The 27,605-nt window shown below is 54.1% G+C and overlaps 1 protein-coding gene across 5 annotated transcripts in view; it reads left to right on the top strand.

Annotated features, from left to right (window-relative positions):
* The first annotated feature begins 1,112 nt into the window (after positions 1 to 1,112).
* Positions 1,113 to 27,605, top strand: part of RALGDS (ral guanine nucleotide dissociation stimulator) — a 30,093-nt gene continuing 3,600 nt past the window's right edge. The window contains exons 1-12 of one of the 5 annotated variants that reach the window (XM_052667875.1): positions 1,113 to 1,223; positions 23,794 to 23,904; positions 24,290 to 24,486; positions 24,611 to 24,685; positions 24,800 to 24,993; positions 25,307 to 25,428; positions 25,546 to 25,761; positions 25,873 to 25,976; positions 26,298 to 26,382; positions 26,958 to 27,035; positions 27,122 to 27,208; positions 27,535 to 27,567. In XM_052667875.1, the coding sequence (XP_052523835.1) occupies positions 1,128 to 1,223; positions 23,794 to 23,904; positions 24,290 to 24,486; positions 24,611 to 24,685; positions 24,800 to 24,993; positions 25,307 to 25,428; positions 25,546 to 25,761; positions 25,873 to 25,976; positions 26,298 to 26,382; positions 26,958 to 27,035; positions 27,122 to 27,208; positions 27,535 to 27,567 (1,398 nt within the window). In that variant the 5' untranslated portion in view covers positions 1,113 to 1,127. Of the gene's footprint in view, positions 1,224 to 6,565; positions 6,680 to 11,592; positions 11,927 to 23,793; positions 23,905 to 24,289; positions 24,487 to 24,610; positions 24,686 to 24,799; positions 24,994 to 25,306; positions 25,429 to 25,545; positions 25,762 to 25,872; positions 25,977 to 26,297; positions 26,383 to 26,957; positions 27,036 to 27,121; positions 27,209 to 27,534; positions 27,568 to 27,605 lie in introns of those variants that run through there. The other 4 variants (XM_052667874.1, XM_052667876.1, XM_052667872.1 and 1 more) reach the window with 4 other exon arrangements.

Below are 27,605 nucleotides of genomic sequence, written 5' to 3'. Positions count from 1 at the left end.
TGCCAGCTACCATGAGCATCTCCCACCCTGTGTCATTGCTGCAAGGCCCAGCAAGGCTGCAGTAAGGGTGGAAAATCTGGTTTGCTTGAGGGCAGTGGGGGTTTTCATTGGCTTATTCCTTGAGATGGCTCTGTGCTAGGCACAGCTGCCCTGCAGCGAGGCACCAGGATGTTGCATCTCTGGGACACACATTTCACTCCACCTTGACCCACTGACACCATTGGTGCAAATCCTGCAGTGTCTCTCGGTTGCAGAACCACCCTGGTTTGTGCTGCTCTCTTTCAGTTTTGGAGCTGTGAGGAGTGGAATGAGCAGCCCATGCCGTGCTCACCCAGGCAAACCTTCCCATGCAGGAATTGACCTCTAAGCAAAACTCACCGCTGCTCACTGCCTTAATTGAGTGCCACCCTGTATTGCCAGTGCCGTCAGGTTCCCGAGCCCTCTCCGGGTGTGAATTATTTAAGCCTGGCTGTAGTCCTTGGAGTGTAGGACCGCGCTGATCCGACAATGGGCACCAGGGATGAAAGAAGAGAGGGAAAGAAAAGGGGAGGCTCCAGCCGGGCTCAGGCATGCTCCCTGTCTCACACCCTCTCATCCTTCCAGCTCTGCCTGTTTGCTGCCACAACAGCCAGCGGGAAAGGCTGTAACTGCCGCAAGACACAATCTGATCCCAATCAGAAATCAACAGCCGGCACGACCTGTTGTGCCTCGGAGACAATGCGCGGGGGTCCGGGGGTGTTGTGCATGTAGATGAGGCTGGGAGCATCACACCGAGCCAGCACCCAGCTCGCCCCGGAAGAAAGGAAGGAAGAAAGGAAGAAAGAAAGGAGCGGTGGAAAGCGGCGTGCCGCGGCATGCTGGCACAGGGCTGCTCCGCCAGCTCGGGAGCATCGCCCGCCGCACGCACACCCGCACACACCGCCTCCCGGCGCGGCTCCTCGCAGCCCTTTGATTTGCGGGGAAGGAAATAAAAGCTCTCGGAGCGACGGCAGCTGTTGGCAAGATGCGCTGAGAAAACCGAGCAGGGAAAGGTCTTTGCTCTGCCTCTCCGCCCGGGTTGGAGCAGCTGCTGGACGAGGGGCGGCGGAGGAGAGAGAAGAATGAGCAGCCCCTCCGTGCCGGGGAAGATGGAGGCGAAACCTTTGTTCAACGTGCAGAAGGCGCTGGTGCAGCCGGTGCAGATGTGCATGTTGGACATCCCTCTGAGCGTGCAGGACGACGACGTGAGTGGAGGCGAGGCCGGGGCCGGGTGGGTGTGCGGGGGGGCAGCCAGGAGCCGTGACCCCACCCCGGGGCTGGTGAACTCGTGGCAGAGATGAAGGTGGCACCGCCTCCGGGTGCAGCCGTTCTTTCCCGAAGCGCCGTGTTTCGAGGCAGGCTGTGCGAAGCTCTTGCAAAATGCATCATGGAAGGAGGGGTCTGGGATGCAGACGATGCCTCCCTGCGTGGTGGTGGTGCAAAAGGGTGGGTTGGCTGCTCGTGTCCTAGCTGGGAATGGCTCTGCTTTTCTGGCTGCCGTGCCCATGGTGCTGGCACACAGCAAAGCAGCAGGGCTGCAGCATCCAGGCAGATAAACTCCTACGCTTGGATCCGCCTCTTGTCACCTTAACTCTGCCCGTTGCAGGAATACACCAGGAATCTGACTGTGGGGGAAAGGCCCCCCTGCTAAACCTGATGGAGAGCCCCAAAAAGGGTTGAATGCTTTCCAGAGCTAACAGGGGGTTAGTGGGCAGTTCCCCAGCTGTGTGAGAGCTTGGGATGTGCCCCAGGTGCTGGTAGCATTGAGGCAAAGCTGATGAGCAGGGGAAGCCCATGCTCACTGTGCTCTTCAGTGTGTGTCCTCCCCACAGGGGCCTCTAATCAGCAGTTTCTTGCTGGTGAGCAATTAGTGCGTGGTGGAGAATGCTACCTTCTCTTCTTCTTCTATCTGTGTGCTCACAGAGATACAGTGACATGGAGAGGAGCGCTGGAAGCAGGGAGGGCTCCCTGCAAGCACCTTGCAGGGGTGTGCAGCCCCAGCCCCTCCATCCCAGCAGGGATGGGGCTCCTATATTTAGAAACAGCCTCGGGCTTTTCCAGCACCTACAGTGCTGCTGTGCTAATGAGGATACCTGTGTCGGCCACTGCAGAGCCAGCGGGGCGTGGAACCTTGGGAAGGAGGAGGGGAGGCAGTGAGTGATGCTAAGGAGGGGAGGGAGCTGCTGACCTCTTGGTTGGAAGCTTTATTCTCATTTAGCTGGGTTTGTCAGCAGCTTGCACCATGCCATAGTGGCACCTGGGGCTGGGTTTCCCTGTGGTGTAGGCTGGGATTGGTGGAAAGCAGATCTGGAGAGTGGAGCCCACCTGGGCAGCAGTCAGGATGGAGCAGGGGATGCTCTCCCTGCTTGGAATGACTTCCTCTTGCTAATCATATCCATGGTTTTATTGCAGAATAATAACAAGTAATAATGATCAAGGGGGTCGGGCACTGTTGGAGGGCACTTCTGGCATGCCTGGGTTTTTCACTGTTCCTTGCTCAGCAGTGTGGTGGGGCATCCCTGCCCTCAGCCCCTGTTGGGCATTCACTCCACTGTGCAGAGTGGAAAGGGTGAGTGCATTCTGATGAAAACTCTAACCATGGAGAGCACGTTCTCCATATTCTCACTTACACTGGGGCTCTGCCTGTGTGTTTGTAAGAGGGACACCCATGCGAGGGATGCTTGCTGCCTCTGCCAGCAAGTGTGGGTGAAGTGGCTGCACTCATACAGCCAATGCCTCACTGTGCTGGTGTAGAATTTGGGAGAAATTTAGGTGTGCACTGGAATTACACTGGGATTTTGGATGCGCACACCCCAGTGAAGCTCTAATAACTGAACAGGGTCCAGGCATTTATTCCAGCAGGGAGCAAGCAGCTGAGTTGTGCCCATGCTGCAGGGCTGGCCCCAGCCCAGAGCTGCTGCTTCTGGGTAAACCCAGGCAGGTCTGCAGGGATGAGAGCAAACACTATGGGCCTACCTTATGGGAAAGGATGCAGCACTGTGCCCTGCCACTCTTCAGTGCACACATGTCCCCTGTTGAGTTTGCACTTTGCAGCCCGCGATGGGAAGGGATGTAGTGATGTGTGCTGCCCATGCCCACGTTTGGGTGCTGGCAGCTGGACAGGGAGCATCGCCCCAGCCACCCCCAAGCTCTTATTTCCACCTTCCCTGATGGCTTTCCATGGGACTGTCAGTCCTTCCTTTCCATAGCCCAGCCAAAGCAGTTGCAACATTTCCCCGGATGCTTCTCTTGCTATTATGGGTAGGGATTTCCAAAGCTTTGCTAATAAAAGTTTCTATATCTGGGAAATGGGGAAATCAATGAGCAGACTGTCGTAAGCGACATAACAGCTTTTTGTGGCAGCTCGGGCAGTTCTGTAACACGATGGAGCTGGAGGGCAAGTTAGTTAGTCAGCTTCATCGGCATCATCCGCTCTCGTGAGTGATGGGACAATGCCAGGATGGGACCATCTCCTCCCTAGGGGTGTCCCTCTGGGGCTGTGTGTCCTGGGAACACTCCTAGGAACCATGGGGTGAGGTGACCCCGCTGCTGCCCTCTCCGTGCCCCCCAGCCCACCCTGGTGCCCCCACATCCCCTCTCCTCAGTGATGTCCTCATCAGCGCGGTCGTTTTGACTTCAAAGCGGTTTGCCAACATTTTCCACTCCACTGGGCTAATTAGTCAAATTACATTTCACATGCTAATTTATTCTTCTGATATTATATTTCTTTCCCAACGTACTGGCATAGAGGGGGAGATAAAAGCTTCGTTTGACCTTAGAGCCAGGCCTGGGGGGAGCTGGAGATGGAAGGGATGGTTTGTGCCCAGGTTTGCTGTGACACCGCTCTTTCCCTGCCTCTTTTAGAGACCTCATCCAGGCTTTACATGTTTTAGCTGACTGTTACCTTGGGTGTAATGCACATAGAAAAAAATCTTTCAGATCAATGGTAATGAGTTACTAATTTCTAGCTTCATTACTCGGAAATGCACCGCTCTGCAGCACCGGTTGCACCGTGGAGTGCTGCGGAAATGGCAATCAATGAATCCTGGCTGGAGCCGGTGGGAATGGAGCGAGCTTCCCAGCACTAATTGGGCATTGAAGCTGCCCTGGGGCTTCAGGCTGACAGAGATGGCTGTGAAGGGGTAGGAATTGAGCCTTCCTCTCCAGACTTGGAAGGCTGAGTGCCGCCGGCATCCCATGGGAGCCTTTGGGCAATGGGGTGAGCTGCAGACACACGGCATGGAGCCTCCCATCCCATTGGGGAACCCTTGTTGATGGCCGAGCACCCAGCACCCATCCTGTCAGCATTTTGTTCCACGCAAGGGGCTTTCACCTGGTGGAAGGGGGATCTGGTGCTTGTACAGGTCATGGGGCAGAGTCGGGTGCTGATCCAAAGCCGCCGCTGCAAACAGCCCCACAATGAATCAAAGGCTTTGTCGTGTTTATATCAAAGGCTGTTTCTTTTCCACTGCCTGTGTATGGTAGATGTTATTGAGAAGGAGGAGCTGAAAGCAAGCACTGGGACTGTTTCCTGACCACAATTACAGTCAAAAACAACAAATCCCTCCATCCCCGCTCTTGGCCAAACTTTCTACTGGGATGAATCATCACTTGGCTTCTTTGAGGAAAGCTGGAAACTGTGCAAGAAGTCACCCAGGCTGAATTCTCGTCTGCAAGGGCAGAGATCCAGGAAAGCACTGTAAAATCCCAGGGATTCTGGGAATTCTCCCAGCAAGGCTGTGCCCATCTATCCAGTAGCAGCATTCCCCTATTAAAGGGATGGGGCAGAAGGTCACCAATCACTGCTGCCTTTGGCAGCGCTGCTCCCTAACTCGCACTGAGGACGTGATGTGGTGTTCAGGGTGACATCCTCAAGAGTTTCCCTGCTGCTTTGCTCTTTCTCCTCCCCGCCGCCTCAGCACCAGCTCTGTCTGACGGCCAAAGGCAGGAGGCCCTTCTCCTTGCAGCTTTTACTCTGCAGACGTGTCTCTGCAGAGCAGATGCACAACTAAATGCCTGGAGCCAGACCCTGCCCTGCCTTCAGATGTGGCTTCCCCAGTGCCCTCGTTTCCTGCTGACATACGCTCCGCTCTCATCGTGCTCTGAAATGTCCCAGCATCGTCACAGTGAGAGTGCAAATTAGGGCTGAATTTCACCACTTGGGCTGCAAATAGTGCTGAGGAGTTGCTCAGCTTGGAGCCCTGGCCTCCGTGCGATGCAGACAGCCCCTTTGGTCTCAGTGTGATGTGCTCGCAGGACAGCTGAGTGCTGCAGCCCATCACGGAGCACAGCTGGATGCAGCCAGGGCTGGCTCTGATGCTAACCCAGAGTGATTTCATTGCGTGATTTTGGTATTTATGCAGTGAGGGTTGGCTCCGTCCCGCCTGGCGGAGGAGCAGCTCTCGCTCCATCATATGACCGTGCTGTAATGTGCTGGTGGCTCCGTTTGGGCAGAACTTGTGATATTTGGTATTTTTAACTGCTGGGGCCACGTGTGTGGGTCACACAGGCTGTCTGAGAGGGGAGCTGCGGTGCGCGGCCGAAACCTTCAGGTGTTCCCTTGGTGCTGATGGTGGCCAAGGACAGCATCCCCAGTGCTTCTCTTCCCCTGTGCCTCCATGGTAAGAATCTTACTCTTAAGAAATAATCCTAAAAAATATTCCTCCTTCTGTTCGCCCTTTTCTTCTCCCCTTGGGCATCTCTGTGTGTTGCTATCAGAGTTCGGGTTTTTCCTTTTGTCATAGCAGCCTTCCCCCTGCACTTCTGCTTCCCATCCTTGAAACGATGTGCAAGTTAAGAGCTGCAGATAGGGAGGATGGAGGAGAAATGGCCTTTCATGGCAGCCTGGAGGCTGTCGGACCTGCACAGCTGGGGCAATTGTGGGGCATTGGGACGGGGTCTGAGGGATGGGAACTCCCTGTCTGTGGAGGTCATACTGAGGCAGCCCCCGAACTGCTGGAGCCAGGAAATGGAGACTAATCCCTACTGAAAAGCAGCAGAAAATCCCGGATTTCCCTTCCCCTTTGGCAGAGGGATGGGGGAAGCACGAGGCAGGAGAGGGACGGGCTGCAGGGCACAGCTCCAGCTTTTCCTACTGCACAAAGCCTGCGCCCCACCCTGTCCTCTATCCTTGGTTCTTTTGGGGTCAGCCCAAGGCACTGCTCTAGCAATTCTGCTGGCTGCATTGCAGCAGCAAAGCCCCTTCAAAGACCTCTAACCAGCCTCCATTTCCAGGCTGCACAGTAGAGAGCTTTGCAAGTGGCACTGAATGTCCACTGAGACTGGGAGGGGAAGCAGAGCTCTGCAGGGCTTTGGATTTTGCAAGAAGGTGACTCAGTGCATGCCGGGCTGGTGTTGCACCTGCATGCTGCCACGCTGCGTGTCATGGAAATACTGACACAGCTCCTCAGCAGTGCATTGCAAATAGAAATGGGGTAATTAACCATGTGTACGTAATGGTGTGAGCTGCTGAGGTGACAAAAATGGATGGTGGCTGTGCAGGACAGGATTGATCAGCATGAGCCATGATCAGAGGTGGGAAAAGCTCTCGGATGCTGCAAGAATGGCATGGAAGGTGGACCCAGCCCATAGGGAGCAGCTCGTGGTGCTCACTGTCTGCTTCCTGACCCTCCTGGATCACATTCTCTGGCCTTTCTCCCCGGTGGGTGCCTGTCTGTGTCTGCGTCCTTTCCCCAAATGACTTCTGAACCCAACATCATGCAGATTTGGCAGAGGGTTCGCAGACAATTAAATCTGTGTGAATATGAGATGGCTGAGAGGAAGTAAGGAATCCTGTGGATTCCTCTGAGCCTCTGCAGCGTGAGGTTGTGTGCTGTTCAGCACCAGCAGGTCCACGTGGGAGGCACTGCTTACAAACGCTTCAGCCGCAAAAACGTTTTCGCTCTCAGTTTTGTGCAACTTTAGGCTCACAGGGTGGCAATGTTATTTGAATGGAAACCGAAATTCTTTGGTGCGTGGAGCTGAGGTGGGCAGGAGGAGCAGCGCCCTCTGAGGGATGGAGGCGGCCCAGTGGGGTCGTGTGGCCACAAAACCCCCACGGAAATCTGGGAGGCACAACTGGGATGACTTCCCCTGCTGAAACAATGTGGGGCGGAAACCTTTAAAGTGGTCATTGCCGAGAGAGAGGAAAATTTTTGTGTTGAAGCATCCTTTGTTCTGAGGGTTTACCAATACCTGCGGCGGCCAACAGACTTTTGCAGTTCCTAATTGACTTTTAAGCCATTTGGCTGTATGTGTCGTAGGGGCAATACCGAGGTCTGGGCTTTCAGCACTTCCAGGCTCCTCTCCTGCTGCTCGCTTGGTCAGCACTGACAGACTCTGTCCATATCTACTCTCCACATCCCAGCCTGGACAGAGAGGAATTTTCCCTGGGCTGTCTCTGTCAGATGCTGTCCTTCCATAGGAGCTTTGCCTCCCTGTGCTCGTGCCATAACAGCTTCTGCTGTACACTTTCCCCGATGCAGAACCATTGTTGGAACATCCCCTTTCCATAGCTGCCACTGAAGGGCTTTGTTCCTGTTTAACTGGATTTCTTTGAGTACCCTCGCTTGTGTACTTCTAGCATTAATGCTGTGTGCAGGTTCACCTTAGTGCTGCGTTTCCAGGATCTGAGATTTCAATGTGCACCACCTCAATCCTGTTCTGGGCTAACTGCACTAAATGGGCCGGAGGAGGGGTGAGAGCAGGGCTGGAAAGCACACTGGCAATGAGCAACGTTTCTTTGTTATCCACTGGGAGTTCTCTATTGATCTGGTGCCAGATCCTCGTGTTTCTGAGAGCCTCCTTTTACACAATTCAGCTGAAAGCGTCATTTTGGCTATTTACCATCGCTGGAAAAATGTACTCTCTGCCCTTGAGTGTGGGTCTGAGAGGCTGAGCTCCCATCCCATCCATGTTCCTCTGTGGATTCTGTTCCCTTTGGGAAGCAGTGCAGAGGGACCCCACTGGGCTCAGAGCACTTTGTTGGTGCTGCAGCGATGGCCAGAGCTGTATTTCTATATATGTAATGGCTTCTGATGATGTCACCCTATTTTTCTATTACATGTTTTGATTTCAGAGAAGAATTTATCCTCTCTTTAGGGGTTACACCCATCCATGACTTTCCCAGCCTGTTTCTGTGGCTTCATAGCTCTTCTCTTTCATACCAGTGCTTTGTCCTTTCTCTTCTATCAGCCGAGCAAAGGTGGAAGCTACAACTCAGTGCAGCTAGGAGCCCCAAGCTGGCTGTATGCTGATTGCTAAGCAACACAGAAAGAAGGGGTTTCCTGTTTTCCTTTTGGTTACGAGTACCTGAAGTGGTGTTTGTTACATGAGCTGACAAAAACACTCTGGCAGAAAGGCAGCAATGAGAAAAACACTGCCTTCAAAGACACACAGTGCAAGAAATACGCATCAGTGTCTGCAGCATGTCAGGCTTCAGCCAACCTTGGAGCCAGAAGTTCAGTGAACATTCCTCAGAAAATGCCTTGATTCCCCTTACTGGCAGCGTTCTGCTCCATACTCAGAGGTCTGCAGGTCTGAAAACCAGAGGTTGAAGTTATCAACCCTGAACAGAAGGGGCTCCAGTACCATGGCAAGGTGGATTGGTATGAACCGTGGAATTACAAAGGTTGGAAGAGACCTCTAAGATCATTTAGTCCAGCTGTCAAAGATAAGAAGTAGGATGGGGTGGAAATGTTCCTGCAAGCTGCTTTGCCTTCCAAATTTGTGTGGCTCTGCAGGAGATGCTGTGCCCAGCTGTGCACGGGGCTGCAGGATGACGTGCAGCAGTGTGGGGTGGAGAGGTGAACTCCTAATGCCAGGGGAGTTGGTGTGCTTCCTTCGTTAGGCACTGATGATCATTAGGAGAGCTGGCTGGGATCTGTTGGTTCCTGGATTTTGGGAGCGGTGCTGTAACTTCACATCAGTGTTAGGGTGTGCTGAGTGCGGCGGTGACATCAGGTTCCCTTCTTGCACAAGGTCTGAGGGTTTTTCCCTGGAATAGATGAGGAAGTGGTGCTAGTTCTTCATTTTATGAGAAATGCCAGTAATGATTATCATCATCATGATCATCATCACCTTCCAGCTAAGACTGGGCCTTGGAAAAGCAGCTTGGGGGAGGGCGGGATGGAGCTGGGGGTGCTCCTGGGTTATGGGATAAGCTTGTGTATGCTGGGAGAAAACTCAGAGCATGCACTAAGCCCTGGTGCTGAGACAAATGTAGGGTCTGAACCTGCAGTGCTGCCCCAGAGGCGCTGAGCTCACCCAGGGCACTAGCTCAGCACTGGCACAAGTGCCCATTTGTTGCCTGTTCTGCATCATTTGCCACGTGGGGAAGCCTGCAGGCTACAAGCTGTGGCAGATGAGGGCAGATCTGCGATCTGAAGGGGCACCAGTTTGTGTTTATTCAGCCAAATGCTCACTGTGGAGTGATGGGAAGGAACCAAGCGAGGGGTTTCCCGCAGCCTGTGTCTGTGTTTGCTGCTGATGCTCGCAGCTGACGTCAACACGAAGTGCTCAGCATGTTGTGAAAAGCTTTTGCTGAGTTTGCCAAATATGAAATGATTATTTTTATTGTTATTATTATTTCACTGAGTCGTTCAATAGTGGATGGTTCCCTTAAATCCCCAATCCCGGAGTCACGTGCCTGTAAGACAATCCTAGAGTCACAGAATGGCTTGGGTTGGAAGGAACCTAAAAGATGAGAACTTGCACAAATTTTTAAGACCTTCACAGCTGTAGGGGAGGAATCCAAGGCTGTTGTCTGATGGTTGCCCTTCAGAGGCAAAGCAGAAGCCCTGAGCATGTCTTTGCTTTGGGTCTCACGGTGCTCAGGAGCGCCGGCCCCAGTGTCTGAGTGTGTGGGGTTGGCAGTGCTGAGCAAACATCCTGAACTGGGGTTCCTGACCCCGCTTGGAGTGTTTTGCTTTTCAGGCCCAGAAGGTTCCCAGGAGAGGGAAAAGGAAACTGCCTGGCTATTTTTAAACCCTCACCATTGCCTTCCTGCCACTGTATTATTTATTATCCATTATCAGAAGTGTTTCTCTCCTGGAATTATCTTTAGTGGTCAACCAAGGGACGGATGAATGCCACCCCTCAAACAGCCCCACAGCTTTCTGTAGAGGTCAGACAAAGCTGGGGGGGTTCTACAGAGGTTTGCAGCTGCAGACGAGCAGTGCTGCTATGTGTTCTGTGCACTCAGTGCTGAGCCATCCCAGCTGTGGGGCCACAGTTTCACCTCCCCAAGAGCTGAACCCTGGCTTCTCTCTCCACGACCCCGCAGCCCTGAGGGCAGCACTGATTGCTCTGGAGGATCCCAATCTCTGCATGCACTGAGCTCAGCTCTGCGTGTGACCCATTGCATTGCAGAGCACATCTCGCTGCATCACACGATGCTGCATGGCATGCAGGGTCAGGATTGGCATCACCCCCATAGAGCATCTCAAAGTTGTATGGCTGTGTGCAGCCCTTCTGCAGGGCTCTATTGCCTTTCCCATAGTGTAGCCCTGGAGGTCCTGTTGACCCTCTGCAGCTCCAGATAAGCGGGACAATAGCTTGCATTGTCCTCCTTCATCCTCCTGCCTGGTACGTTTTCAAGTTGAGGAGTATTTCAGCTTTGTTAATCCTTTCCTGCCCAGGCAGGAGGTGCCCTGGGCAGATCTGGATGTGCAGCTCCTATATCCATGCTTTCATTGGAAATAAAGCCGCGGGGCTGCACGGCTGGGAGGCTGCTGTTATTTCAGCTGTGCAGAGAGCTGAGGCATAAGCGTCTGGGTTTTGGTGGTGTCAGCAACAGCTGCCATGCATTTATCGGCAGGGAAGGAGAAGGGGCAGGGAAGGGTGAGAGGATGCTGAGCTCAGTGCGTGCAGTAAGTGTGGAACGGCTCTGCCTGTTCCTCTGGGCCTCTGAAAACAGTTACGTTGTGTGGTTTCTGCATCAGCCTGAGAGCTCAGAGACACTTTAGAGTGGGATCGGCAGCCCTGCTGCACCCCAGGCCAGTTCCCCTTTCTCTGCATCCCTGCAGGGCCACACACTGCTGCTCCGCACCCTGCTGCACCCCCCAGGTTGCCTGCACATCGGGGCCAGCACGGGAAGGGGCCCCGGGTTCCATGGGCTGCAACTTTGGGGCCAGCACCGGGAAGGAGCCGAGGGGTTCAATGATTGCAGCATCCCATAAATCTGCTGGGGCTGGGCGGTGCTTTGAGCACAGATGGTACCGTGGGGGCTGAGCTCGCGGGATGATGAGAAGCAGCCCGGCTGAAGCACTAGGTTAATACTTAGCGGTGGGTTCGAGGTGGTGCGCTCTGAACCCCAGGGCTGGATGTGAGGAGCTGTATGAACGCTTGGCGATACCAAAACCCTCCTCCAGGGCCGACGTCCCACGCCGCACGGCTTCTCCCATTGCCGCCCACCTCAATCCCCTTTCGCTCGGCTCCGCGTTGCCCCATCCCGCGCTCCCCCGCAGCTCCCGGCTGAAGCTCTGCCCCCTCCGCCCGCGCCTTCCCCCCGGGGGCCGAGCCGAGCCGGGCCGGGCCAACCCCCGGGGCGGGCGGAGGCTGCGGGGGAGGAAATCCAAGCGCCGCTTATTCTCAGCCCGGCCCCTCGGTGAAGTCGTGTTGCTCCACCGCTGCTCCCTCCGGCAGCTTCTCTCCCATCTCGGGGGCGGTGGCGGTGCTGGTCCCCGGTTATCCCGGGATCCCGGTCCCCCCGGACCGGCCCGGGGATGCGGTGGCTGTGCCCATGGTGAGCCGCCGGCACCATGCCGCCCCGCCCGCCCCCGACATGTTCGAGGGCTGCCGGCGGGCGCGGAGCCTGTGGGGCGGCGTGAGGCTGGAGGTGGCCGGGGAGAACAGCCCCGTAGTGCTGCACAGCTTCACCCAGCTCGACCCCGACCTGCCGCCTCTGGAGGTGAGGATGGGGGCGGTGGGGGATTTGGGAGGTGAGGGTCGTGATGTGATGGGTTGGGGCTCAGGCCGGTGCAGGAGGATCGCGGTGCTCGCCTTCTGGCAGCTCCCGGAGTTAAGCATGGGGACAGCTGTGGGACAACGCGGCGTTGTTTCGTTTCATTTATTAAATAAGTGAGTGGCCCTGCTTGGTGTTGTTGCTCTGAGCCGCGGGCAGGCTGCCAGACAGGGCTTTGCAAAGGGCTGCCCTTCTTCTAAGCAGCAGGGGAAGTGGACAGACCTCAAAATAAGTTTTTTTTTTAGTGTCTTATTATAAATCTTACTAATAGCTCAGCTACTGCAGGCAGAGAGCTGCTCTGATCTGCCCTTAAGGACTTTGAGCTTGTCTAAACCACAGAAGTGTCCTCTGGGAAGGTTATGGGCTTTGCTGGAGGATGCAAAATGTTGGTGTTGCTTTGGGTTCGACCCCGCGCGGCTCAAACCGAGCAGTTTGTTGCGTGGAGGTGGAGGCTGAGGCACCCAAAATAACGTGAGTCAGAGCTCTGGCTTTTCTCTTCGGGATGGGTGATCATCTTCTGCGTGCCAGGAATGTCATTGATTCAGAGCGAGCGGTGCTGGGAGGGAGAGGGAGGTTTGGGCATTCCCAGCAGCATGGAGCCCTGCAGGCTGGAGGCACAGGGGTTAACATTGGCGAGGTCAGGGGCTGGGCTGGGTGCAGAGCCAGCTGCAGATGTGTTTCGTGGCTCTGGATGCTGGTGAGGGGGGGTGGAGGTGGGGGAGAACAAGGGACGCCCCGCGGAACCACTGAGTTCCGTGCAGATATCCGGCATCGCTTCAGCACGGCGATTCCATTCCTACCCATAACCCACAGTGGAAATTCCTGGTCAGGCTGTATGGGATCAGTGCTGGCTCCAGCCCTATCGCTTCACCTCTGGCCTGGCAGCAGGGATTTGTCAGCTCATGAAAACTCTCTCCAGCTTGCTCTCCTTCCCCCCCCCCCCCCCCCTTTTTCCCCTGCTTCTCTCTCCTGGGGGTGGGTGTGCTGACATTGTTCACAGCACATCATCTGGTTCATGTTATGTCTGGCAGGAAGTCCAGCCCCTGCGGCCTGCTGCTCTCCGGGAGGCTGCACGGGGCCGCAGTGCTGGCAGGGATGCAGGAGGAGCAGGGAGGGGGCAGAATGGGGGCTCCTGTGCTTCTCCCCTTGGGGTCAGCCACCCCGTGCACCCCACAGGAGGCAACCCTGGGGCTGCAAAACAAAGTTACAAGGCTGAGGAGCAGCATTGCGTGGCCCCAACTGTTCTAAGATCATCAAGTCCAACCATCAAACCATCCCCACCGTTCAGCCCATTGGCCGTGTCCTGGAGATGTCTGCTCTGGGCCATGATGTGGCTGTGTGAGGGCAGAGCAGCCCCAAAAAGCACATCCTGAAGTGGGATGCAGCGCTGACTGCGTGCAGCAGGATTGGCTTGTTGTCACTGCAGCACACAGCTGGGGAAAGGCATGCTGAAAGGGGACAAAAATTAAATAGAGTTGTTGTGGCAAATGTGCTGGCAGCAGCCTGGCTATAAGGCTCGGGTGAGGTTACTCTGCAAGATGGATCTGGGGAGGAGAAGATGGATTACTCAAATCCTCCCCATCCTGTATTGCTCGGAGGTCCGAGGGCTCTTGAGCTGGTTTATAGCCGTGGGGAATGGCAGTTTTTAAACCAATGATCTCCAGTGCTGCTTTGCTTGCCTTTTACTTGGACTTTCCTGCTTCCAGTCCTGCCCAAATCAGTGCTATGAGTGTGGGGGCCCTCCTGCTCCATGCTCCAAACACAGACTGGGGCTGGCACTGCCCAACCTCCCTGTGAGTGGTGAGGGCTATTGAAAACTCTTGGATTGTTGTTATTTTGGCTCTGTTTGTTTTCTGAACAATTGGGAGATTTCTCAGTTGCTAAACACATCCTCGAAAACTTGAATTGCTCAGCCCAGATGCCTCGGAGGTCAGTGCTGGTGCTTTACAGCAGGGAAGGAGGGGTGAAGATCTCACTTAAAAGCCATTTTCTTTCCACTTCCAATGGAAGAGGATCCTTTTCTCACAGCCCGTGTCCCTCCCCGAGGCACCACCCGATACCCCCTGTGCAATCTGCAGGATGGACATCATCTGGCAGTGCTTCTGGAGAGGGACCTGTTTGTGGCTCCCGGCCAGAAGGGTTGGGTGAGCAGGGAGCTGGCTGAGATGGGAGTGCAGGAAGGGAGCGAGGAGGTGGGAGGAGTTTCTGATGATTGTTTGATATCACTAAGAGAAGCTGGAGAGAGCTTCACCATGTGTTTGGATAAGGGTTGTGTTGCATGCCCTGTTTCCATAGGGCAGGAAACCCTCCGGGACTGGGATCTGAACAAGGTTTTAGCGGGTTTGTAATCCCAGATTAGCAGCCCTGGAAACTGAAATCTTGTTTAGCCCTCTCTGGCCCTACAGTCTCCACTTGTGCTGCTCCAGGGCCCCATGATCTTACTATGGCTCTCCTATGGCCATTTGTTTTCTAGCTATGGACAAGGGATTCCCAGGCAGAGCAACTAAATATGAACTTGGAGGATTCCTAAGCTTTCTTGTGCTCAGATATGGGTGTGGAATGAGCTCAGATTCTGTAGGAAAAGAGCAAAATGTCTGCAGAGTTCTGGGGTTGTACTGCTTGTCCAGCCCTTCTGTTTCACTGCTGGGGTCCCAGCTGCAATCCACCCCAGTTTGGGCTGGAGTGAGTTGGTCTGGCCATAGGATGGGCTCCATCACCCTTCTGCCTCTAATTGCCAGCCATCACATCCCCCCCCAGGGATATGTGTAATTGAAGGAGCACATATTTAGGTCACTCCAGACCACACGTAAGGGCTGGGCATTCCCTGCTTGTGCTTTTCCCCAGTACTGTTATCTCCAGAGCTGCCTGAGTGGCAATTTTTCAAGTTGTGTTCCTTTTACTTGAATGCATACTTGCAGCCAGGCTGTTTCAGTTCTCAAATATTTCTCTATCTCCCACAGACCAGCAAAGAGGGGGAGGGAATGCCATTTCCAAGGAGCAGGATTTAGACTCTGAGCTGGCTGCAGCGGGATCCATGCACTGATTTGTTTATCCTCTACTGTTCCTGTGCAGTGCTTAGACCTATTGGCAGCATCCTTGTCCTATCTCAAATGGGGCTCCTCGAATTGCTGGAGTTTGTCTTGTTCCTGTCCCAGCACAGGGACTGAGCCACTCATCACATCAGCCCCAATGCTCTGCAGTACTGTTGTGTTTGGCTTTGCTTATGAGCCGTTAAGAGGGGGAAGCCTGGAGCCCTGGGAGCAATGTGGCTGCTCCCTGGGGATTGGCTCTAGGGGGGGAAGTGAGGGACAGGAGTGTGGATGGGGCAGGGTGGCGTTGGGGTTGGCATTGGGGTTGGGGTCAGTGCCGCTCTCCTTTGAGGCAATAATGGGCATGGTGGTGATGGGTTGATGACTGGACTTTATGATCTCAGTGGTCCTTTCCAACCTTAATGATACTATGATGAAGCAGTGACTGCAGCACAAAAATCACTGCGCCTCCTAATGGGGTTTGGTTTGTTTGGTGCTTATGGTGTTTTGCAGACAATCCCTTACAGCCAATAGCTACATTCGTTGGTACGGATTCATGCAGCACAGCACGTTTGTTATCAGATAACCAGAGTGCTTGGTATGTCTTATGGTCAGTAGGGAATTTGCTCCTGTTATGCCACTGGGATGTGGATGGGATCTGTGCTGGGATGGCAGAGGTGGGATGGAGGTGGCTGAGGTGTTTCCCAGGGCTGGTGGTGAAGGAAAAGAGTTGTTTTGGCTCACACATGGCGCTGACTGGGGAGGAAAGTCATCGGAATCTGGAATGCTGAGGCCTTATTTTTAGCGTGGCTTTTCTTTCTGCTAACCACACTTTAACAACGAGCAGCTGAGCTGAGTGCCTGCGTGCAGACCTGGCTTTAAAGGGCTTGCTACCCATCTTACCAGAGCTGCTTTTCATGTAGGGAGTAAAACCACGAGGCATTTCCCTGCTCTTTGCAGCGGTCGTGTCTCCATGGTGACCCTAAAGCTGAGAGCCCGTGCCTGCCTTGCCTCTGAAGTCGATGTTTTGGTTTGTGAAGTGATGTGGCTTTGGTTGGGGCTGTTTTGGAGTCACAGCTCAACTCAGGAGGCCACGCTGGGCAGAGCATGGCAGGGGGCTGCCAGGGGCAGCACTTATCTGCGGGGAGCTCTGGGGATGCTGCACATGGTTGGTTTGGATCCCAAACCTCACCTTCCAGCCTGGGCCAAAAAAACAAAATAGGGTTTTGGTGGAAGATGTTGCATAAAAAGCTCTGGGGGTGGCTGTGTGCATTGGGGCTGCTGAGGGATGTGTGTAGCTTTGTTATGGGGGTCCCAGGGGTAATGTTCTGATGGTCTGGATGACACAGGTTGCTACACGACATCCCAGTTGCAGCAGTGGGAGCTGGCAGCAGAACAGCCTGTGCTCCTGCAGCTCTGCTGTGACTTAGAGCATCACCCCACTGCCTAGGGTGTTCCTTGGGGGGTGTCCCACACACCCCCTCCCTCCTCATCCTACTCATTCTCCTGCAAAGCTTGGCTTTAAAGGGGTGGGAGTGTTTGGAGGGTTGACCTCTCTTAGGCCAGGGCCACGGTAGGAGCTTTATATGGAAGGAGCTGGAGTACCTACTGTCCCACATCAGATTTGTGTTTCCACTTTGAAGGGGAGGGCTGCACGAAGCTGCCTGCTCTCCACCTCCAGATTTTGGGGAACTCTGACAGCAGGGTTTGCTGCAGGTCGCTGTGGCGGCTGCTCAGACAGGGGCAGCTGAGGGATGGGGCTGGGATTCTGCTGGGAACCGGGGGAGAGAGTTGGGGCTGAGGGGGTTCACCCTCCCTGGGCACCCCCTTCCTCCCCTGGGATGCACACACACCCATTTCTCAGGGCAGGGCTCCAAAGTGCAAGTTCAGGCACTTGACAACAGCTTGATTTTTTGTGTGTTTTTTTTCTCCAGTTGTTTTCTCTCCAAAGGTGCCAATTAAAATTAAACCCTCAGTGGCTTCAGCTGTGGAAATCAGACCGTGTAGTTGACTTTGCATCCTGACTGCAGGCCCCCCAGGTGCCGGCATGTTGACTCCTGCCTCTATACCTGCTTATGTAGCACCTCCTGCTCATTGACACTTAGTTAAGTAATGCTCTGAAGCTGAGAGTTCCTTGATTACAAGGCAAAAGTGTTGTTCTTCCCCCTTCCATCTTCCTACAAAGCAGCAAAGCTGCCGCAGGGAACCACGCAGAGGGAAAATGTGCGAAAGGCAAAGGCGCAGAGGGGAAAAGGCGCAAAGGGAAAACGTGCAAAGTGAAAACATCCCCTGTTCAGCTCCCCCTCGAGCACAGGGGAACCGTGGCTGGGCATCCATGGGTCGGAGGGAGGCTGGGAGCAGTCGGGGTCAGCCTGCGGCTGCGCAGCAAATGGAGGCTGCGACGTCACACTGCAGGGTGGGAGCTGGGGGCACGGCCGGCAAACAAAGCACTGCTTTTATGCCTATTGCCAGCAGCCCCTCGCCCTGCCTCCCTGCCCTGGATTGTTCATGCATTTTCTCTGCTTCAGCTGTTTACTGGGTCAGCCCGCCGTGGACACGCACGCACAGTGGTAGCATTGAGTTGGGCTGGGAGAGAGCCCAAAGTTGTGCCCTTTGCAGGGTGGGAGCCCAGCGGCATCTTCCTTCTCTTCCTCCTCTGGGATTTTGGGCATGGGGTGATCTGGGCTCATTGGCTGTGCTCGTGTTTCAATCTCTAGACAGGGCTGTGGTTCTTGGATAGCCTCCAGATTGTCCATCCCAATCTGTACGCCTTAGAAATGATGGAACTGCAGAGCTCTGTTTTTCCTCTTTGCAAGCCGCAGCCATTGAGTTGGTGCACAGCTATGTGGGAGTTATCTGGCCTGCTTGGGAATGGCAAAGCTCAGCCATCTCCTCTAGGTGTGCATGCTGCCTCCATGTGGGTCACCCATGTGGTAGGGCTGAGGGGAGATTTGGCAGTGGAACCTGGTTTTGGAGCAGCTGATGTTGCTTAAAATTAAATTTTTGGCTGTCTAGACAGGGACACAGGCTGCAAACCAAGAGCGGGAGGATATGTGTTTGTGGCTTTGTGTCTCTGGGAGTGCAGAGATCTGGGGTAGGTGAACTGTCTTGTTTGTAAGTGTTGATATAGGCCAGAGACAGGCATTGTGCTGGAATTGAGACCACTAAGAGATCTGTGCCCTGTGCTGGTCCTGTAATCAGAAACACATGGGATAACATAACTCAGAATTCAGTGAGGCACATCCCAAGTGAGGTCAGTGGGCTCTGCATGCCGACCGTTTGCTAACACCTTTGGGATGCAGGTGGTGCAAAAAGGGGCACGTTTCAGCATCAGGGTCAGCAGGGTGGCATGAAACCCCGTAGGCTTGGGCCTGCCTGGGGCACACGCCTGTTTCTCTTTACATTCAAACAAGGCATTGCAGGGCTCTTGCACTGCGTGGGACTTAAACAAAAAATGCATTTCACTTTTTGACCTTGTTTCTGCGAGTTCCTTCCAAATTCCTCCGTTCCCTCTTAGTGAAACACAGACCGTTGTTCCCAGCTTGCTGCGAGCCACTCGGGCTGTGCTTACTCTTACAGAGTGCTACACATTAATATTTTATCCACCAGTCACACAGTGCTGGTTTCACTTCCAGCAATTACCCTGTGGGCTCCAGACGCTTTCACAGCCATTGCTCTCCCAGCACAGCCCCAGCTGTGTCCCTTGGATTCAGCCCCAGCCTTGTGGGTGTTGGTGCTGAGCTGGGATGCTGCAGGAGCGCACGCCGGAGCGCGCACGAACTCACAGCAAAGCAAAGTGGAGCAAGAGCTGGAAGTGCTGTGTCGGCTGGATGCTTTTTCCGTGGACGTAGAGAGGAAGCAAAACCTGCTGCAGTCAGTTTGCTGCTGTGCTTCAGCACGTCCCTGTGTAGGAAGTGTGGGGTTACGTGGACACCACGGGTGGCAGGTGGAGCTGTTGTCCCCATGGCCGATCCCCTCGAGGTTGCTGGGGATGGAGTGGGCATGCAGCGTTTTTACCCAGCTTTTGACTCTTGATTTCCAGACCATAAAAAGAGCGAAGTTCTGACATGTGGGAAAGCTCGCAGTTTTCTTTGAAAACAAAACAAATGCAAATGGAGGAGGAATTCTGCATATCTGCTCTGTCTCGTTTCTGGACTTGAGTGCTGAGCTCCTAATCCTCTCTCCAGCCACTGACTCACTGCGTACGAGTCACAAGATGCCTTTGTACCAGATCCTCCTTTCTCTTCTTCCTAAACCAGGCAGGCAGAGGCAGCTGCCTTGGAGTATTCTCTGCAGCCATGCTGGGTTATCGACACCAGCACGGCAAGTGGGATTAGATGTGGCAGTTGGGGACGGGTTGGAGTTGGACTCGGTGATCTTAGTGGTTTTTTCCAACCCTAATGATTCTGTGATTCTGTTCCATGTGACCTGCTACCAGGCTTGGGCAGACCCCAATGGAAGAGAGGTCAAACCCTCCTGACAGGCAAATTGGGGTGGCTGGGGATGCCCTCCTTCTGCCCACCCAGCTGCTTTGGGATGCATAGCTGCTCCCCATTGCAGCTCCTCCTGCTTCAACTCCTGGAGCTGTGCGTGTCAGGGAGCCTGGGCTGCAGTGCCAAGCAGCTGATGGGTGAGAACAGCCCCCCAGCTGTCGCTGCTGTCCGGGTGTCCTGGCAAAAACAGTCCCTTTTCACAGCCGGCTGAAGCTTCACTTCTGGCCCTTTTTCTGTTCTTTTCCTGTTTCCCCCTTTGTTGTTATTTTATGTTGGATCCGTTCCTGGTCTGAAGTGGCTCGGAGCAGGCAGGAAGGAAGGCGGAGAACGTCAAAAAGTCAAGGAAGAAAACACATCCGTCTGTCTGCCCATCACCCCGGTGCTGCAGCACTGTGTGGGGCCGGGATTTGAGCTCCACTGGAGCAATGCAGCACAGCACAAGGGAAAAGGGACACAGCTTGAGATCAACCTGCCAAGGTCTGATGGAAAGCCTTGATACCCAGCATAGCACAGTGATGGTGTTGGCAGCTGTGGATACTGCAGCACTAGGCACCTTTCTGCAAATCACATCATCACCCACCAGCTCTGCGGGCTTCCTAAGCGTGGCCAGGGAAAGGAAATGGCTGAGGAGCAGATGGGATGATCCCAACCTGCCATGGAGGGGACAACATCTGCCGGGATTTTGCACTGGAAGTCCCCATGAGGAAGGGTGTTGTGCTGCGTGCGCCAGTTTTGTGTGGGCAGGATGGGGGGGTGCTTCTGCTTTTGTGGTCTCTCTGTGGTTCGCGGAACTGAAGTTGTTTTCCTTTCACTAGATGGGGGTGGCTTTTTGTTTCCAGTTTCCTTTACATAACGCCGTCCGTTTCGCTTTGCATAAGAGGCCCCAAAGTTATTGCTGTGCATTGCGTGGGGTCAGGATCTGTTTCTGGGGATGAAATGAAAGTTAACTCAGAGCTGTTGGAAACCACGAGGGTATGTCCTTGGTTTCTTTTCTGTCTGAAAGAGCCAATTTCCCATTGCTGGTGGAAGGCGTTATTACAAGAAGGGACTGGAGGCTGCGAAGTCCAACCCCCAATTTTGGCTTTCATCTGGCTTTTGAACCTGTGCAAATGCAGAGCTTCAGTGGGGAACTCCAGCTCAAGCAATTCTCTGCTGAGTCGGGGATGTGCCACGGATGGGTCTGTGCTGCACTGTGCCCACCAATAGAACTCAAGTTCTGCGTCGCAGAGCCGAAAGGAAGCTGAGCAAGGCAGCCATCTGAGCTTTCAACCAGCTGTTGCTCAGGGAGCATCAGTGAAAGCGCTTTAAGCAGTTTTGTCTCTTCCACGTGTGCTGAAATGAATACCTTTTTCCACTAACAGTTCATTATTTTGTGTCTTTGGAAGCCAGCACGCTTACCCAGGGCCACGTGGGAGCGGAGCTCTTAAGACCTGGTAATTGTGGGGTAATGGTGTGCCATGCACAGGAGCGTTGTCATGCTCTCACTTAATCCTGCACTGCACTCCTATCTTACCAAAACCACCCCCGTGACTCATCTCCAAGGCTTTCCAAAACACAGTTTCCTAGCCAGTGTTTTCTTTGCTGTTCAGGTTTGGCGTTTCCCCCCATTGTGCCGATTCAGGCAAACTCCTGCTGCTCCATGCCTTGTTCCTTGCACCGCAGCCCTTCCTCCAGGCTCTCAAACCTTGCCTGAATCCTCTTGCTCGTTATTAAAGCCCCGTGTGCAGACGTGGGCTCAGCGCCGCGCTGTGTACCAGAACACGCGCCCGAGAGCAGAAGAGTTTATTGCACGGAGCAGGAATTCCTCCCCGCTGTAGTCAGCACGGCTTTGAACCGAGGGCCAGAGCTCAGCATTGCTCACACAGCCCAGGGCGAAACGCGGCTCCGAGGAGCTGGAAAAGCAGGCGGGCCATCTGGTGCTGCCGCCAGTTCGTATTTCAGGGGATGAACTCCCACAGCGTTCACTTATGGCTTTTGCAAAAGTCTCCAGTTCCGTGCAGAACCGTGTGCCCGATTTCCTCCCCCCCAGGTTAAACAAGAGTGGGGTTTTCTTGTGCTGCCTCCATTGGAGTGGCTGGAGGTTCAGGACTGCTGAGCTGCAGACATGGTGGCCAAGCGATCGTTTTTGCTGCATTCCCATTTTTTTGTGTGTGCTTTGGATCTCATTTAACGCTGTGCTGAGCCCCTCCTGTATGACTGCGGTGGAAGGCACAAATATAACCATCAGTGGAAGGGGCTGTTTACCCATATCTCTGCTGTGTGCTACAGGTGGAGCTGCTGATGAAGGAGGGTTTGCTTTTGGTGCCCAGAGGCCATGTCCCACCAAGCAGAGATGCACGCTGGGTGCGGGTGCTGAGGTGTGCTGCACAGCCTGGGCCCTGCTGCTGCTTTTTGCTTCGTTGGTTTTTAACGAACACGTGCAGAATGCACAATCAGCATCTTGGAGAAAGAGTGGTAGGAAAGAGGAAGCTCACGCAGAATATAAATAACCAAATTTTAGAATGTAGCAGTGTAGCAGCTCGCCTGGCTCTTGGCGTGAGCCAAACTGGAGACCGCTGGGAGCCACGTGCTGTGCGTGTGGTTTGCAAAGGGGGAACTTTGGGGGATATCACACGAGTCAGCAAACAAAAAATGAATGAATCTGACAGCCTTGGATATAAGAAGGAAATGAAATTTGCCTCTACACACATCAAAATTGGGTGCGCTTTCAGCACGTGATGTGAAATACAAGAGTGGAAGCCCTCGCAGTTGTGGCAATATTTTCCACTGTAGTTGCACAGCAGCTGCCAATGATTCATGCATTGATCTTGGGACATTTTGTCCTCTCACATGATTTGATTTCTTAACTAATTTAACTGCACCTCGACGAGCATCTGTTTTTTGTGATTCTTTGTGTCTGGGCTTTCCAATGGCCTGGCCAAACCTCTGCTCAGGTTTTGTTTGGAGCTTTCTGCTCAGCATCTCCTGGACCCACGGTCCTCGCAGGCAGAGAATTGGGAGGAGGATGTTTTGCAAGGAGCTGGGCTGTTCCTGCTGCATGCTGATTCGCAGTGCTCAGCTTCAGCCATGGTGTGGCTTCATGGGAAGGACATGGGAGGGATGTGGCTTAGTGGGCATGGTGGTGGGTTGGACTGGATGATCTTCACCATCTTGTCCTGTGCTGTGATTCTGTGAAGCACTGGGGCAGCTACTGGGAACAGTGTGGGATGGGGCACCCACTGGCAGCCTTAATCCTCAGCAAGCTCTGAGCAATTGCCATTTCTCAGGGGTTTTTCATGCTCTGCAAAGTGCAGGGAAAGCTGCAGGCTGGCATTGGCTGTGGGTTGGCAGCGTGCTGCACCCAGCGTGTGGCTGCCTTCCCCTGCTAACCCCCTTACTGCTTGCAGGAGTTCTCCCCATCTGCTGGGCAGTGGGTTTTGCCACATGCGATGTCCCAAATGCTGTGGGGGCTGGGGGGAGGGGGAAATCCCTTGGGAGTGCAGAGGGATCTGCAGAAATCCTCTTAGAAGAGATGCTGACTCAGCAGAGTGTGGTGGGAGAGGGGCCAAACTGAATCTGAGGTGGTTTTTGCAACCCCAGAACAGAAACATAAGCCTCGTGGCTGGGTCTGGCAATGGCCCTAGGTACAACCACCTGTTCATTTGTCCCCAAGGGCACCCTGCTGCTGCTTTGTGAAGTTTTTCCCCCAATTCAGGCTGCCCAGAGAATTTGAGGACACCCCATCCCTGGAGATGTTCAAGGCCAGGTTGAATTGGGATCTCAGCAGCCTGATTTGGTGCCTGATTTAGTGGTTGGCCACTCTGCCTGAGCCATGAGGGTTGGAACTAGATGATCTTTTAGGGCCCTTCCAACCCAACCCATTCTACTCTACTCTACTCTATGATTCAAGCTTCCCCTTGACTTTCTGCCCAGCATGCTTAGCCAACACTGCCCAAAGCTCATGGACAGCTTCATTCCCCAGTTGTTATTTATTATGAGACTTTGAGTGCTTGAGATGCTCAGATGAAGCTGGGGCAGATTACTCACATTTTGGTCATAGCCAGCAGCAGTGTCACCTTATGTCCCATAAAGGCACAGGGAGGAGGATAGCTGGGGTGTGGGTATGCAGAGTCTTGGCTCTGCTTGGGTGTAGGTGGGTACTGGGTTCACCTGCCCCAGAGGGCTGGTTCTGCCTGCTCTGTGCTTCTGAATGGATGAACAAATTGCCTTTGGGATACCCCATCCAGACTTGGGTGAGCATCTGTGCCATGTGTTAGCCTCCTTATCTCATGGTGTATCTCATCCCATGCAGAGCTCCACACAGGAGATTGGAGAAGAGCTGGAGGATGGTGTAATCTACAGCATATCACTGCGCAAAGTGCAGCTCCATCACACAGCCAACAAGGGGCAGCGGTGGCTGGGGGTAAGTGGGGTTTTTCTGCCCAAGAGGATGACCTGATGTCAGGGCTCAGCAGAGTCTTTATGGGCTACATCCTGCCCTCTTTGGGTGTCCCCATATGCTCATGTTCTGGGAGCTCCTTCCAAGCATAATCTGAAAATCATGTATTTATCTCGGCAACCCTGAGGTCTTTTCTGGGGCTTGCCAGATGCTCAAGTCTTCTCAGTTGGGTTGCTGGCCACTTGGTGCCCAAGATGACCTTCCCTCTCCCCAGCCCCATCACACGAGGTCCCATCACTGCAGGAAGTCCCATCCAAGATCCATATGATGCTTGTCGAGGTGATGGGACCACTGTGAACTTGTTTATATCCATCTTCATCCAGCCTGCTGACTTCTGCTCCTGTCCCAGCAGTTTGAGAATGAATCAGCCTTAAACCTCTATGAGACGTGTAAGGTGCGGACGATAAAAGCTGGGACCTTGGAGAAGCTGGTGGAGTACCTGGTTTCAGCCTTCAAGGGCAATGATTCCACCTACGTCACCATCTTCCTGTGCACTTACCGGGCCTTTGCCACCACCAAGCAAGTTCTGGACCTGCTGCTCAACAGGTGAGGTGGCCGTGCCCCAAAACACAGATAGAAGTGGCTGATGTCTGAACATCCTCAGCCAGGAGAGCTCCAGCATCTTATGCCATGTCTTGGAGGTCTGATGGGCTTCTTCCAACCCCCTCAGGTATGGCAAACTGCACGTGCAGACAAACGGGGACCACGCCAGGCACGTTGTGGACGAGAGGATGGAGCTGAAGAAGTAAGTCTGACCATGCTGGGCGTGATTGCTCTTCATGCTCTCACGAAGGCATGTGCTGTCCCATGTGTTTCTCATGACACCACCCAGTTCTCTCCTCTGTTCCCTTCCCCACAGCACCATCTCCTCCATCCTGGGCGCCTGGCTGGACCAGTACTCAGAGGACTTTCGCAAACCCCCGGACTTTGCCTGCCTCAAGCAGCTCATCTCCTACGTGCGCCACAACATCCCCGGTTCGGACCTGGAACGCCGAGCCCGCATCCTTCTGTCCCAGTTCCAGCAGCAGGAGCAGAGCGAGGCCGAAGCAGAAGGTGGGGATGGTTCCCTGCTCGTGGAGATGTCAGGGTCTGTAGGGAGCTTCAGGTGTCTCCACGTGGCTGGACATGGAGGTACACTGGGAAGCTTATCCAGCTGAACTAGAAGTGGGATTTCTAAGCGGATTAGTTAATCTGCCTTTAATCCTCTGCAGATGCTTGCAACCAGGTTAAATATGCCTGTTAATTTATCTGAGCCTTATCTTGAGGTGTGAAAGCACAGCACTGGGGATGGGATGTGGTGTGGGATGCAGCGGGATTCCTTGCTTGTGGCTGCACTGCAGTGCTCAGCTTTCTGCCATCTTCACAGCTGTGGACCATGGTGGCTGCACGTTCCAGCTGGTGGAGGAGAACGGGGTTGGGGATGGGAAGTCGGACTTCCTCTCCTTCTCCCCTGAGATGGTGGCAGAACAGTTCACACTCATGGATGCTGTGAGTACTCATTTAGCACTGGGTCAGTGCTGCTGCTCTGGGCACAAACCACTCTGTTCCCTCGCATCCCACTCCATCTTTTCCCATAGAGACCCATCCCATCTCTTTATCTTCTAGGAACTGTTTAAGAAAGTGGTGCCTTACCACTGCTTGGGCTGCATCTGGTCCCAGCGAGACAAGAAAGGCAAAGAACACCTGGCACCCACCATCCGTGCCACGGTCTCGCAGTTCAATAGCGTGGCCAACTGTGTCATCGCCACGTGTCTTGGGGATCGGACCCTGAAGCCACAGCAGAGGGCTAAAGTGGTGGAGCGGTGGATCGAAGTGGCTCGGGTAGGACAGTGCAGCCCCACTCGCCTTGCCCAGGGCTGGGGTTTTGTGGTGCACAAATCCCTTGGCTTTTTTTTTAACATCGAGCCCCGCTGTCCCCTTATCTGCCCCCAGGAATGCCGCATCCTGAAGAACTTCTCCTCGCTCAGAGCCATCCTTTCAGCTCTGCAGTGCAACGCTGTGCACCGGCTGAAGAAGACCTGGGACGAGGTCCTGCGGTGAGCAGCACCTGGGGGTCCTGGGGCTGCTGGGAGGTCTTTGGGGGGTGGCTGTGCTGGAGCTGTGGCCCTTCAGTGTGTAGATGGGAGATGTGTAAATGGGATCATTGCTGCTCTGGCATTGCCCAAAGCCAAGGGATCTGAGGAGAGGGAGGAAACAAAGGCAGTACTGTCTGCTTCTCCTTTCCATCTGAACACCCTGGAATAACCCCAGTCAGCAAGGCCTGCTGCAGCTGTGAGCTTTGCTGGGGTCATTTGGGTGCGCAAGGAAGGGACCCAGTGTGGCACTATTGCTGACTTCCCTGTGTTTCCCCTGAACAGGGAGAGCTTCCGCACTTTCCACGAGCTCTCAGAGATCTTCTCCGATGAGAACAACCATTCCTTGAGCCGAGAGCTGCTTATTAAGGTATGGGGCACCTGTAGTCCTATAAAGGAGCTTGGCTGGTGCTGGCAGAAAGGTCCCCATTGTTCCAGCTGCCAGACAGATTGGCATTCTGCTTCCCCACCCCAAAAGCTGTCATTGCATGAAGATCTCAGAGCAATTGAATGGGTAGAGATAAGCAATGGGATATGTTCTGGTGCACCTGATGATGGCCTTTCCCCAGATGCATGTGAACAGCCTGGTGCACAGTACAGCTCTTCAGTTGTCTCCTGGGTTAAGGTGAGGCAGTGGAGTTTGGGAAAGGCTGAAGCCAGGTGTCCTCACAGCTTTCCAGCTCCAGACTGGGGGCTGAGATCACATGAAATACAAAAAGGAACAAAACAGCCCATTGAAAAGCTATTTATACAGAGGGCTGGAAATGGGAGCAGCATTTCCTATTCATTAAGCTTCTCCTCCCTGTTTAGCCCTGAAAAAGCTCAGCTTAGATTTCCTTCTCTTCCTCTCATTCCCTTTATGAGGAAATTGTGGCAGTAAAAGTGGCTGTGAATTTTAGCTCATGTTTCCCACTCATGCTGATGCTGTCTTTCCCCACCATCCAGGAGGGCACATCCAAATTTGCCACCTTGGAAATCAACCCAAAGAGGGCCCAGAAGCGGCAACAGCAGCAGCGAGAGATGGTGAGTGGTTGTTCCCATGTCCCCATGTCCCTGCTGGGTGGCTGCCAACTCTATGCTGACCTCAGCCATCCCTCACTGTCCCCCAGGGTGTGATGCAGGGCACCATTCCCTATCTCGGCACCTTCCTCACAGACCTGGTGATGCTCGACACCGCTATGAAGGATTTCCTGGACGTATGTACCTCCATCTCTATCCTCCTCTTTTCCTTCATGCCCAGACATTCCCAGAGCCTGGCGGTTCAAAGTGGAGGGTTGATCCCTGTTGCTGTCCCTTTGGGCATCCCATAGCCAACTCTGCACCCTGTGCATCCCATAGCTGACGTTGTCCCTATGCATCCCGTGCGCAGCTCCCGCGGGCTCTGGCAATGGGCCGCTCTTGCAGCGCCCCCTGGCGGGCACGGCACGCATCGCAGCGGCAGCAGCCGGGCAGCCAGCGCGGGGCGGAACGATGTCCTAATCTGTCCCCGCTTCCCACTGATGCCCGGCTCTTTCTTTTGCAGGGAGGGCTGATCAACTTTGAGAAGAGAAGGAAGGTGAGAGTTTGCACAGCTGGGTGGCGGGAGGAGGCTGG

Source organism: Tympanuchus pallidicinctus, unplaced genomic scaffold, assembly GCF_026119805.1.
Source record: "Tympanuchus pallidicinctus isolate F22 unplaced genomic scaffold, pur_lepc_1.0 scaffold8, whole genome shotgun sequence".
NCBI classification, from domain to species: domain Eukaryota; kingdom Metazoa; phylum Chordata; class Aves; order Galliformes; family Phasianidae; genus Tympanuchus; species Tympanuchus pallidicinctus.
This window is presented reverse-complemented; position numbering and strand designations above follow the sequence as displayed.